At 42.7% G+C, this 13,827-nt stretch overlaps 1 protein-coding gene across 12 annotated transcripts in view; it reads left to right on the plus strand.

The window, feature by feature from the left end:
* Positions 1-13,827, plus strand: part of AKAP13 (A-kinase anchoring protein 13) — a 217,180-nt gene that overhangs the window by 145,788 nt on the left and 57,565 nt on the right. For all 12 annotated transcript variants that reach the window (XM_061999043.1, XM_061999044.1, XM_061999042.1 and 9 more), the window contains 2 exons: positions 8,709-8,790; positions 12,820-12,956. In XM_061999043.1, the coding sequence (XP_061855027.1) occupies positions 8,709-8,790; positions 12,820-12,956 (219 nt within the window). The remainder of the gene's footprint in view (positions 1-8,708; positions 8,791-12,819; positions 12,957-13,827) is intronic.

A 13,827-nucleotide genomic window follows, 5' to 3' on the forward strand; every position in this document is an offset into this window, starting at 1 on the left:
TGGCAAAGTCGATGGAAATAGGAAAGCAGCCAGAAAAACACAGCCCAACTTGGAGACCTGAACTCTTGGAAGAGCATTTCCTTTCCCTCTCTCCCCCTTTTTCTTAGCTGAGGCAGTGGGTTTCTGCATGATTGTACATCTTCCTTTTTTAACGATTTTTGCTTCATGTCCTTGTTTCTGAGTTGAGATGAAAACATATAAAAAGATGTATTTGCAGATGGTTTTTCTTCTACTTTATGTGCACTGAAATAGACCTAGCGCTTGTTAACTTACTGTCTTTAGGAATTAAACTATTTTCCTTTAATTCACCATAGGTTGTTTTCCATACCAGCTCATTTTTGTTGAGTATTTTTGAACTCTCATGTTAATGATGCAGGTTGAGGATTGAGGCCCATGGTACTCAATCTTTGGATACCTTATGAGTCATTAAAAAATGTAGACCTATTGTGCACAGAGTACTCGTGTGAAATGACTGCTTAATAATTCTTGGGAGAAGACCTGGTACTCCTGACAACCTTGGCTGCTAACATAAAAAACACAGTCTTTTTCTTTATAAGGAGTATCGGAATGCCTAGATTGAAATATAATTCACTATGATTATCTGGCTTCAGGATTTCTGATGTCATCAGTTCCTTAATTTAGTTTTTGTTCGACAAAGCTTAGATTTTTATAACAAAATGTGGCTCTTGTTAGTTCCCACTAGTATTTTCCTAATTGAGTTTCAAAACTGTGGGTAATACTGTCTGTTCCTTCAAATGACTCAGTGTCCATATATGTGTGCATGTGTGCACGCATTGCTGCTCCCAACAGCAGCTGTACAGGACTGCAGATGTTTCAAACGGGACGGTGCTAGTGACAGCGGTAGTTAACAGTCAACTTGAGCTTGGATTTTAGTTGTTCTGCCTGTTTTAGCTGGTTTCTGTAACATAACTGGTAGATGAAATTCAATTTGATGATCTAGGGATCCAAGCCAGCACTAGAGTGCGTCAGTGGCAGATCATCTCTTGACGTTAATGGGAGTTGGATCAGGCCCTTAATGAGGGAGCTGGGGGTGGGGTTTTTTGATGGGTTTGGTTTTAATTAAAATACTTAAATAAAACTGTACCTTATCTAGGTCGTTGTATTTTGGTGAGTTGAGACAACAGGGTTTCTTCAGTGTCAAGTATTGAAAAGCAAGTAAATATCCCTGCAGCAAAAGCAAGTGGGATCCATTAAGAGAGTTTAATCTGAATGAAATGTTCACAAGATACCTGCAAAGCACCAAATAGCTTTCGGTTTGGCCTACAGATTGATTAGAACAAGCTGTCTTTTCTTTGAGTGGGAGATGAATATGTTCTTTGCTTCAGTTTAAGATAGGGAACCTGGTAATCATGACATAGGAAAGAAAAACAGTTGGTGGAGGAGGACAACTGGAACGATTTGTGAACAAAGAACATCTTGTGTCATTTTGGTTACTGAATGTTTATAGATGGGATTATATTTGCATTGATTGCAACCGTTTGTAGATACAGTCGAAAAAGAATGTGGGTTCCTACCAGCTATTTTGCAATGCATGTGTCTTCTGAAGGGTCAGCGTGTTGGGGCTCAAATTTTCTGGGTTTAGATTGTGCCTAAACTGGTGGCTTGTGAAGTTACGAAAAAACCACCTCAGCAATTTTGATGGTTGTTGCAGACCATTATTTTTAGCTTTAGCACTGTTTCTTCCTCCTCTGCACATGTGAAAAAGCGAGAGGCAGCGAGTACATCGGTGTCTTGGCCACTATGCCAGAGGTAGGACTCGATCTTCAGTGCAACTCTTTTTGCTTCCCCAGCAATGCCAACATGATGAGCTTGGTTACTGAGCATAGTGGTTTGCCACTGTACAGGATAGCCTGCATGATGCAGAAATGGCATAAAAATTCACCATCATCTTTCCTGCTGGGACTGTGTTGTAGCAGATGAGGGAGAAAATGTGGGGCATGTGGGATATCTGCTTGTCTGAACAATTTGCTGAGCTCTGAGAAGCTACGTGCAGGATAAAGCAGTCTGTGCTGTGTTATTCCAAGACCCAAAATGGGAAGTCTCAGTGTGCCCATATGTGAGTTGGCAGCCGTATCTCATTTTTATGTTGTGCCTGCTGCCACAAGTATGACTATCTAGGGACAGAACACAGAAACCACACTGGCTGCCACCTTGCAAATACATGTGAAGTCAGACAAGTGTTCAAGTCTGGCTGAACAGGCAGTGCTTTTCAGACTTAGAAAATAAGAAATGGTCTCCCTTTAAGAATGGGAGACTGAGCAGTGGCAACTGATGATGTTTTTATAATGGCTCCTTGCCTGTGTCTGCATTTTGCCTTTGTATGTGAATGCTCAAACTATTAAGTGTAGGCAGAAAGCGTTAAGGTTTCTCCATAACCAGGCGAATGAGGTTTGATTTAGGGACTTTTCAGATGAACAGATCCCATTCAGCTTCCAGTGAAAGATCAGAATGTTATTCTTTAAATTAAAACCAACCCAATGTTAGAAAAACAATTAGGGCATTTTGAAATGAAAAGGACAGTGTTATCAATTACTTACTCTGCTCTTCTGCTCTACCTCAGCATCAGAGCAGATTCTCTGGAATGAACCCTGTCTACCTAAGGCCAAGTGCGATTTGCAGCATCCTAAGCTAATAGTATTATGTGGAAAGGGTCCCCCAAATTTACTGAAACTAAGATTTCTTCCATTGTATAATATCATACTTATAAAACACTTTTGTTTAAATGTTTTTGGTTATGTGACACGTAAGCATGTTCATTCCTTCTTAGGAGTTCTTCCTCTGAGGGAAGTGCTGTCCTCAGATGATGTGCAAGCAGTGTCCCATTGAACTTTGTGGCCCTGAAATGGCTCTGAACATTAATCCTGCATCTGTCTAAACTGCTTTGGATCTTGAAGGAACAGCAGGAGAGAAGGGAATTTATGATGATGTGGGGAACTTTAGAGTTTTCTGTTTGTGGCTCATGTCGAATTAGAACTGGGAGGATAACTTAAATGAAACTAATGTGTTTTCACCTTAGGCACATAAATCGTTGTGAGAATTTTGCATTCATTTTAGTCAAGAGATGGTTTTTATGCAAAGCCATTGCAGTTACTTTTAAAGCTTAATTGAAGTTTGTCGTTACCAGGACTCTTAATTCTGCTGGTGGAGGACGTCCCAGTGCCAAGGGCTGGGAAATGTTCTTGGGGCACACGTTCCTTTCCCCAGTTGGGACATTGCCAGGGGGAGAACTGCACTCTAGAAATTCAACATTGCTCTTACACCACAAAGTGCTAATTTATTCAGTCATTTAAAATGTCCTGTGGTTGTAAGAGCCTCTTCTGGTGTAATCCGTTAGTGTAGCTCTTTATAGCACTGCTCACTTGTTGCTGTGAGCAAGGTCACTTTGGACCCCCTTGAAGAAATGTGGCCCTGATACAGGGCCACCAGTTCTGTAAAAGTAAAAAGGCTTAGTGTAGCATATTCACAGTGTTAGAAGACAAATCTCTATAGAAATCATTGCACAAATGCAAGTGTTGTCACTTTGTCCTTTGCAGCATACATTGGGGAATGGTCTTTGTGCTCCTGATCCTTTCCCTAAAGCTAAGAAAATACACAAGGAGACCTGGAAAAGAAAAATGTTAAAAAAATCCAGAATTTGAAAGGAAACTGGTGTGTCTTAATATTGTCTGGCAAGATGATTGCCAAAGCAGTGGTGTTTTGCTCTTGGTGTGAGTTTTGTGTATTTGGAGGTTATTTTGTGTCAATGGCTGTTGAAGGATGACAGTGGAAATTTGCTCCTTTTGAGAGTGGTTTGGAGGGTCTTGAAAAGGTGATGTTTGTGAAGGCAGTGAACTGTTGCTTTAGTTTCTAGTTCAGGAATTAGAGGTGACTAATTACCAGAATCACTTTACTAAATATTTTCCTATGTGCAATGATATCTGGTTTTAGCTGCAAGGTAGAAGTTAGTCTGGAAGCTGGGGAGGGAAAAAAAGGGAGAGAAGTGGAAACTTGTAAATTTAGGATAAAGTTAAAACAATATAGAGGGAAAATGAATCTCTAGAGATTTGCTGGGAAATGAAAGTTAAAATCATCTTATTCCTTCTGCTCTGCAGACATTGATTTATATCACTACCAGTAAGGCTGACAAGTGCAAGCTTAAAATACAAGATTTCCTGAGAAGTCAGTGTGTTTTCTTTATCATGAAATAGGCAAGAGTTAAAATAAAAACCAGAGGGAGTGAAAAAGGACTTTTCCATGGTGGAAAGGCAGAAGAAGAGATGCATGGGAGCCAGGTAGCAGCTGGCCCCCGAGCTGAAGTCCCAATTCTGGTTTCTGTGGGCAGACACTGCACAGGAACACAAACATTGGAGGGGCTTAGATAACTCATAGGCCAAGACTTGTCCTGCACAGGAGTAGAGGAAGGAATAGCCTGGGAACAGAGACTGGAGTCACTGATCGTTCCCACATGATGGGAGAACATCCCAGCCCCCTCTATCTGGAAGATTGTCCAGCACTGTCCTTTTCTTATGCAAAGAGCTTTCTGCCTTAAGTCACATCAAGTTTCAAATTCAATGTCTGCACAAGATGTCTCTGAGAGTCAGGAAATACATGCATGTGTGCCCAGAAAGAGCGAGCAAACCCTCTGCTGCTTGCAACTCCAGCTGATGTCCTAAAGCCCTCTTTGGGCATTTAGTCTGCTAGTATTTCAGAGGCAAAGAGAAAATCCTTTGGGATTCAGATTTCGGTGCCTGGGGATGTGCTTCCATGATTCATTCTGTGTCTGAGCTGCAGATAAACACATTCAGGCTTCTGCATGGAAAAATAGCTGTTTCTCTCCTGCTGTTTTTTTCAACAGCTATGTATTGAAACTCAGTTCCCAGAGGCTGTTTGATGTTCCCTTCTGCCACCAGAACAATCCTGCGTTCCTTTGCTCCCACCACAGGGCCTTGGGATGCCCGGGATGGAGGACTATAATCAGTGTGGACAAGGCAGACAGGGGAACTTTTTCACTGAGGTGATTGTTAGACACTGGCCCAGGCTGCCCAGGGGGGTAGTGGAGTCCCCATCCCTGGAGATATTAAAAAGATGCATAGATGAGGTGCTAAGGGATATGGTTTAGTGATGGGCCTGTCAGTGTGAGGTGAGGGGTTCGACTTGGTGATCTTAAAGGTCTTTTCCAACCGTAATGATTCTGTGATTCTAATTTTTATCATTTCTGTGGCCACCAGCCTGCAGTCCTGTCATTGGGCTTCTCAGCAAAACAGAGACTAAGGGAAGAAGGAAGGAATAGTTGCGTTACATGTAACACACTCATGACTTCAAAATCCCAAGACAACTTCATTTCAAACTTCTTCATTCTGGTGCATTCCCCAGCCCCTGATGTTTAGTTGTTTTTCTAATGATATTATCTCTACAGCCCTTACTGTCTGTACCTCGCTAGTCCTGAATAAATACGAGCAGAATTTAGTTGCTGCGGAGGGATCCCAGTACTCAGTCTTGAACTGTGGATAGTGAGGTTTGTATTTTGAGTTCTGTGGACCACCCAGTTTCCTGAGAGCATGCAATAAACCTCTCTCAAATCCTGTCTGGGCTCATTTTGGCATAGAGAATACTTGCATATAGTAGTAGTTTCCTTTGTTTGTATTTTGATGATGATAATCATTGTTATTCCTGAATTAGGGCTACTGAGAGAAATACTTAGTTCTTAATGTTTTATTTGCATAGAATCAGGTATATCTGAAACAGTACCCTAAACCTCAGCATTACTCTCTCGTTACTTTTTTAACAGAAAAAAAGCAGACAGTTTTGATACTTGGCAAAGTCACAGGGCAGAGGAGAGAGCTGGCTGGGTAATGGGAAAAATACTCAAGTCTTTTTTTGAAAAAATGCCAATGTCTATAATGCATTTTCAGTGAATGACTCAATTGGTTCTATTAAAGGAAAAAATATACTGTTAATTCAGCCTAATATAGTTTATCCCATTGCCAATCAATTCATAGCCTTAACCTCCTCCTGTTTTGCTGTCTTACAGCTAATTATTGGACAGTATGTTTAATTATTGATTTCCAATAGTGGGTATAAATCAGGAGTAGTTCCCTTAAATTCTGTGGAGATACTTTTGTTGAAGAGTAAGGAGGATCAGACTCAATATGATGTGGAAGGAGTTAGGTGCAAGGCAGTCAGAAGGAGGCAGAATTTGATGTTATATCTGAAGTGAGTCCCACTCTCTTTTGTGTGGACTTGAGCACATTTGCGCTTGTCCCCCCATGTGTGTTCAGCCTCAACCTCTAGATTTGCCTTTAATAAAATGTAAAAGTTGCTGCAAAATAGATCCTGCTTTGTCTGGAGGGAAAAGAATATTAACGTGATATGGTTTGCCTTTACAGCCATAATGTAATATTTATTGACGTTACAGCTCTTTTAAGACCAAAGAGGTATGTATAAATTCTGCAGTGAGGTTTAATTGCTTAGGTAAGATACCCCTCAGCCTCACTGGGAAGAGGGAATCTCCTTCTTCTGGTGGAAGAATTTGAATGATGACCCACTGCCCAAGTAATAGTTAACATTTGAAAACAAATTGTTTTGTGTGTTTGCTTACAAGTCTTCCTCAGCCTTGAGACTGCCTCTCTTTCCCTCTCTGCCTCTCATTTAATAGATATGTAATATATGTAAAAGGGAGGAGGTGGGTACACACGCAGGCCTGTGTGCATGTGTGTTGAGGTGCAGGGAAGGATGGGACCTTAGGTGTGTGTACATAAAGGGATCTAATGGGACCTTAGATGAATGTATGTATCCTACATATATATGAGCAGAGGTAATAAAGAACTGATAGGAACTTAGTTCTGAGAGAAATGTCCTGTAAAATTGGATGGAGGTGAGGAGGGACATCCAGGTGGGACATGCCGTGAGGTCACTCTGAGACCTGAAGTCTCCTTCAGCTCTCCTGGGAGACTCCTGCCCACTTTTCCCCTCTCAGATCTTTTCTGCTCCTTCCCTGCCCCTCAGCAAGAGCTGCTGACAGGGGAATGTCACGGCATCCTTGCTGCTGGAGGATTTTCAGGGCATGTTGGATTAAGACCTCTCAGATTATAGTTTAGCCTGACTTGGAGCAGCAGAAAGGGACTAGCTGACCTGTCAAAGTCTCTTCCAAACCCACTTTGTCATCATAGAAGTGGAGGAGGACAAAGCTTAAGGAACAAAAATGGGCAATAGAATGTAGCCAACAGGTCTGGGGGAGTGGAGTGTTGACTCTGCAGTGTGGTGAGCAGGAGGTGAGCAGAGGGGCTGGCAAGGGCCCCTTTGTGAAGGGCAAGCGGATGCAGCCAGGCCGGTGAGGAGCATGAGCCAACGGCTGCTGTAACAAGTTCCATGATCTCAGGAAGAAAGGGAAGACAGACTTGGGTCATTAGTCAAAGTAGCAAGTCAGGTCAAGGGTAGGAGAGACTTGGTTTTTCTTTATTTAAAAATCAAGTAAAAAATGAAGCAGTGAGTTTCATAACGTGGGAGAAAGGAGAACAGTGAGGGGATGAGAATCCAGCGAGGAACTGCAAAAATGGAGCAGGATTGTGGAGGAGATTCAAAGACAAGTCAGAGGCAAAAAAGTAAATAGTAACAATCCTGTTTGATAGAGAGAAAGAAACTGAGAGAGAGTACAAGTCATTGGCATACAAAATCAGTGAAAGTAATCCAGTAGCTGTATTTTAGCTCAACATAACATGCAAGATCCTGTGTGTTGAGGTAGGTCAGGAGGGGAAACAACCTGTGGATTTTGTGATGTGGGAGATGGGATTGCCCAGGGGAGATGTGCTTGTGTTTGACAAATAAAGGCATTTGGCTAGGAGGAACGGCGTAACTGCTGAAGCAGAGAGCAAAGACTGTAGACAGAAGCGATGAAAGCGTGCACTGGATGAGCCAAGGGTTGTGGATAGTCCAGCAGACATCAGAGTCTAAATGTTGGACAACACAACCCAAATGAGGAAGAGTAAGGCTCAGGCAGACAGCAGAGAAGGCTGAGAACCAATCAGTCATCCTTGCTGAAAGACTGGGAGTCAGGGAAAGGGTGAGGGACAGGGTGAGATGATAAGGGCTGATGTTGACATAAGCCATGTGATGTGTCTTAGTGTTAAAAAGGGGGTTTCTAACATCATCATTATCATCATTTCAGTTAATGCAAATGCAAAGTGCTTCTGGTTCTCACCCTGACCTGGGCACTTCCCTAGCCCTCCTTTCCACATTATCAGAGCACCTTACTATCTTTAAAGTAATTATCTTCAGAGCAGTATGGGTGGTATTCAATTGCTGTTCTGTGGATAGTGAACTGAGGCATGAGGCAAAGGAGAATCTCGCCTGCAGTCCCGCTACAAATGTGAGAACTGAAGCCAGGATTGTCCAGTCCTCACCTAGTAGCTTAAACACTACTAGACTCATCCTCCCTCTAACTCCTGCCTTGAGCAGGAGCCACCATGAAGTCATATTTTCCACAGAGAAAGAAAGAGGTTTTGACATATTTTAATGGTTTGTTTAGTGATGTTAAAAAAAAAAACGAAACCAAAAAAAGACATAAATTACTTTTGAGGTTTTTATTATGGGGAAAGAGTGAAGCCATGACTGTGTATCTGCTGGTCGGTGCAGAGTGGCATTGCTGAAGGGGCTGAGAGGGACATTAGTGAGAGTGACCTTTCTTTAAGTTGCTCTGGTTTGTTTTTCAGATAAACCGTGAGAGCTGGTGCTCGCTGGAGCCATGTCCCAGTTCTTCCCTGCTGGAGCGCAAGCGGACACGGGAGTCTCCAGGTGAGCAGCCTCTCTTCTTTCCTCCTCATTTTGGACATCCTCACCTCAATGAGGAAAATACATAAAACTGAAGGAAATGTGTAATGAGTCTGCTGTGAGTTAGCACATGACTGTAGCACCTCACTGCAGCGAGCTGTGTGATATGTCACCTTCTTAATGTACTTCAGTCCTTCCTGAATTCATATTTAGATCCAAACCAGTGGTTTGATTTTTATTGTTTTTCCCTTTTCCCTCTGAAAGTTGCCATAATTTAAGGGCTTCAGGAGCAGGAAGGCTGTTGAGAGCCATCATTCCCACACCCTGCCCACTAGCCATGCCAAGCTCCCAGCCCTGCGTGCTGGTTGGTGCTTTTCTGGCTCTTCCACTGGGATAGAAAATCTTGCCTGGGCAAGTTTCAAAGAGATAAGAAAAAAAAAGCATTTCCTTTCATTGAATTATGCATGTTCAGAACAAACAGAGTAATTTTATCAGGACCCTGAATAGTAACTTTGCTTGGACTGTTCATAGAGAGGACAGTTCTTCCCTTGCTCTCATTATGAGCAGGGGTCTCCCCTGAACTTGAAACAAAACCAGGACTTGAATCACTGACTGTCAATGTGATATTCGAGCCCAGTCTTCTCAGTGTAGGCTAAGGAGGGATAATGTGTGTGTCTGGCCCAAGGGGTTTATTTGAAGTAAAAGTTTTTTCTCCCATCAAAGTTAAATAAGTGGGTTTTTTTAATTAAAAAAATAGTGCTCTATTTACAGTAGTCAGAAACAGTGAATAGCCATTTCAAGAGTGTTTTACAGGAGAACCTGTGGTACCACCAAGCTGCCTCCTCCCTAATCGTGTCCCCGAATCCCTTGCCTCCTGGTGTGGTGTTTTTACACTTCAGGCAAGAATTACTGTGTTCCATTGGGCTGCAAAAGGATGTGCCCTCACTTGGTTTGCCAGATGTACAATCGTGTATTCATACAGGTTGATACCAATTAGATAGTTGTTAGTTGTCTAATGCAGTATCGTACTATAGAAATGTAATATTCATTAAGTCACCAGGTAGGCGTTAATTAATCATAATAGTAACACGTCTGTAATGCAAGCACAAAGAAGTGCTGTGATTCTGGGTTTTTAAGTTGATTAATGTGCTCTCCAGTCAGACTGAAGCAGCAGGAAGATCCCAGGCTCTGCAGGTTCTGGCTTTTCCAGAAATAATGTTGTGACTGCACACACATCCCTCCGACTGCAGTGTGGTGCTGTGCAGTGTAGAGAGGGCAAGAAGAAATCTGGCAATACTTAACAGCAGTGAAACCACTAGCTGTCATAAAGTAGCTAAATTAAAAATACACAACCTGATAGGGAATGAGACCTTTTTTACCTGCTGAATAATCCTGCCGAAATGCCTTGTAAGGGTAGAGTCCTCAAATCTTAGAAGGTAACTCCAGAAATTGTAGCTTCTCATTTTCTGTCAGTGCTTTTGAAATGAAATGCTTGGAGAAGTGTAACAGATATGGAACTATCAGCATGAAATTGGAGGCCTCGGCCCTGTCTTGGAGGACAGGGGTGTCTGGAAAATGTATGTAAGAGAGTTCCTTGGAAATTTTCTTCCTGGGGCTTTTTACTGCTTGATTTTTTTTGCCTCAATATTAAATGTAGAAGTGTTTTACCATCATTGTCATATTTTCACCTGCACCTCCCCAGAGAAAGGCAGATAAGCATGGTTGGGCTATCAATCCAGCACTTGCATCAAGTAGGAGTGCGTATGAGTCACAGTCCCCGTGTCATGGCAGAGCTGGCACCGGGGCTCGCCGAGTCACGGCTGTGGGAGATAGCCCACAGTTTCTCAGCACAGATAAGCTGAGGGAGGAGGGGGAGAGGTTCTCAGTTGCTCTGCCCCTCATTGCCCTTCCCTGACTCTCCATCTCTTCAGTCCCTTGGAGAGTCCTGCAGAGGAGGCTTCGCTGCCTCTTGAGATTTATCGTCAGGGTGAGATATCTGTCCCGTGGCACATCTGGACCATCCATGCTGATTTTGCACTTGAACGTGGCTTGAGGCACTTTGATTTTCAGTCTGGGCTGTGGACATGCTCTGCCAGCTGCCAGTTGGACAGCCAGCACCCTGGCCCACTCCCTTGAAGTTTCTCCATCTCTTCTTTACTTTTCCCTTGATTTTTTTTCCCCCCTCTCCTCTTCCCCCCTCCCTTTTCCCTCTCAGTGATGGAAAGGCAGTTCAGATTTTCCAGGTTTACTGACAGGGAAACAGGGCTGGGGAGCAGCTGTGCTGCCTCCAATAAGTACTTTTCCAATTCTCCACAGTGTGGAAACTCCTCTACAGTGTAATGGGGTTTCCGATCAGCTTCATCTCCCCCTGCCCTAAACAGGGGTAGCCCCGCTGCCATCAGTAAATTAACACTGTTTTCCCCAACAGCAAAGCCACTCCCATGGGACGGGATGTTTTGAGAGCTGCTGTCAGGTGCAGGTTAGGGATGGGAGACAGAAAAAGGTGACTTTGAGCTACCCAAACCTGTCATCAGTGCATTGATGTGTAAGCTTGACGTTGCCAAGAATGGAGTTAGTGAGGTGTAATTTAAGAGGGAACCAATGTTTTATTGCCCTGACTCCTCTCCAGGGAGATAAGCAAGTTTTGAATCTGTTTAATTGGAGCATGTTGCAAAGTAACACCTAAATACTAATAACTAGCAAATATTTTGAGCCGGGAGAAAAGAGTGTTCAATTATTAGTGACAATTTTGGCAATACTGTTGCCTGAAGGCTGAACACATGGAATGATGGATGGGCATTTTTAATGCAAATAAATGTCTGTTAAAGTCTTTGAAAAGAAGAGCTTTCTCGGTGGCTGTAGTCCATTTCTGTGCTGGGGATCACCCCAGTGCAAACAGCTGAAAGCGTTTTGGGCAAAAGGAAATGCAATAGGCTCATATTTCAATGTCAGGAGTTAGGAAAGCTGAGAATTTTTATAGAAACAATGTTTGAGTCTTAACAAAGTAAAGCTTGTCGTGCAAGTGGGACTGTTGATTGACAGCAGCTGAACGTGAGCCAACAGTGAGCCCAGGTGACCAAGAAGGCCAAGAGCATCCTGGCTTGTATCAGGAACAGTGTTGTTAGCAGGAGCAGGGAGGTGATCACTCCCCTGGACTTGGCTTTGGTGAGGCTGCACCTTGAATATTGTGTACAGTTTTGGGCCCCTCTCTACAAGACAGATCTGAGGCTGTTCAGCCTGGAGAAAAGAAGGCTCAAGGGAGACCTTATCGCTCTCTACAACTACCTGAAAGGAAGTTGTAAGCAAGGTGGAGGCCAGCCTGTTGTCCCTAGTAACAAGCAATAGATCAAGAGGAAATGGCCTCAAGTTGTGCCAGGGGAGGTTCAGGCTGGATATGAGGAGAAATTTCTTTCCTGCAAGGGTTGTAAGGCATTGGATTGGGCTGCCCAGGGAGGTGCTGCAGTCACCGTCCCCAGAGGGGTTTCAGAGACAGTTGGATGTTGCCTTTAGGGAAAAGGTCTAGTGGTTGATAGGGCTGGGACAGAGGCTGGACTTGAGGAACTTAAAAGTCCCTTCTAGCTGAAATGATTCTATGATTCTTTTTCAGGCAGAGGTGTAGAAGGAGGAATTAATTGTCCCAACATGCATTAAAAGCACCTTGGCATTAAGAAGGAATTGATTTTTTAATTGAAAAGTTAATTCTTTAATTGAAAAAAAAAGAGCAAATATTGTCAAGTTCCATTGCTACATTTATTGAATATAAATCTAATTTTGCAGTTGCTGCAATTGATAGGAAACATCCTGTTGTGGTCAGTGTGGGTTACCTGTCATATAGCTTATTAATCAGCACCTCAAGCTACAAACATATGTGTCTGTTTAATGCAGTATTTCCATTTGCACCATAAAACTCCATGAAAAGGAGTTTTAAACTCTTAAATAATTTATAAAGCTGTGTTTGCTATTGTCTTTAAATCCTTGAACTTACTGAGAGTTGAATGTATGGATGCTACAGAAAGCATCAGATCGTAACTCTTTCAGCTTTGCCTTCCACAGAGTGTGAGAACTACTTGGAAGATGGGCTGAGCAGCGTCTGTGCCTCGTCACAGGGTGTCCTTAAAAGAGAGTCTGGGAGCGAGTCTGACCTCTTCCCCTTGTCTGGTGATGGGATGGAAGATCTTGTCTTTGGAAAGGTAAGAAAGCCTGGTTGGAATGTGGTTGATAAAGCTGTGAGGCCTGATTTGATAAACCTGTACTGCAAATTTAGGTGATCTTGGTTTCACTTGTGAGTGAGAAACCTGAATGCAATGATACTGAAACAAAATAAATGGGCAGAATCCAGTCCCCTCTTCTCATCCATCAACATGAGGGATGTATTTACTTGCAGCAGAACTCCAAAAACCATGCAGCACCCAGTGTTAAGAAGATGAGAGTAATTTTGACTGTCTGAAAGCAAGTCAGACACTAGGGGAACAGTTTGAAAAGGTGGATATTCTTGTGAGGTCATTAGGGATTATATAGATGATCTGAAAGCCATCTTTACCTCATAGAACAAAGAGTTTTTCTCCAGTAAATTGTGATGTCTGCACTGACGACTTCAGCATTATGTACTGTGATTCTCAGAGGAGCCAATGTTTTTCTGTAAATTCAGTGTGACTCCCTAGATAGGAAGGAAACACTCACTCTAGATACTTAAGACCAATTCCAGGGAATAGTTTTGTTACCTAGGCAACATACCTCTAATGCCTTTGTGCGTGCAAGCAGAAGGAAAATGTTTTCACATTTGCTTAAAATCAACAACAGAAGCCATTACTAACCTTTGTCTTCCCTATGCCCTTTATGTTTCTCATGGCTGAAAAGGAGGAGTGATGAGACCTGAGATACAGAGTCAGCCTCCTGAATAGAGGATGCCTCCATTTAGCATCGGTCCTTTGCCTTCTGCATCAGAGTACCCTGAATTTATTCTGAGGGTCATTAGGTTTTGCTCTTTAAGAATTGTCTTGCTGGTAATTTATATTCTTCCTGCCATAAGTAGATAGTGAAAAAACACCTAGAAAGGATATA

This window comes from Colius striatus, chromosome 7 (genome assembly GCF_028858725.1).
Source record: "Colius striatus isolate bColStr4 chromosome 7, bColStr4.1.hap1, whole genome shotgun sequence".
Taxonomy (NCBI): domain Eukaryota; kingdom Metazoa; phylum Chordata; class Aves; order Coliiformes; family Coliidae; genus Colius; species Colius striatus.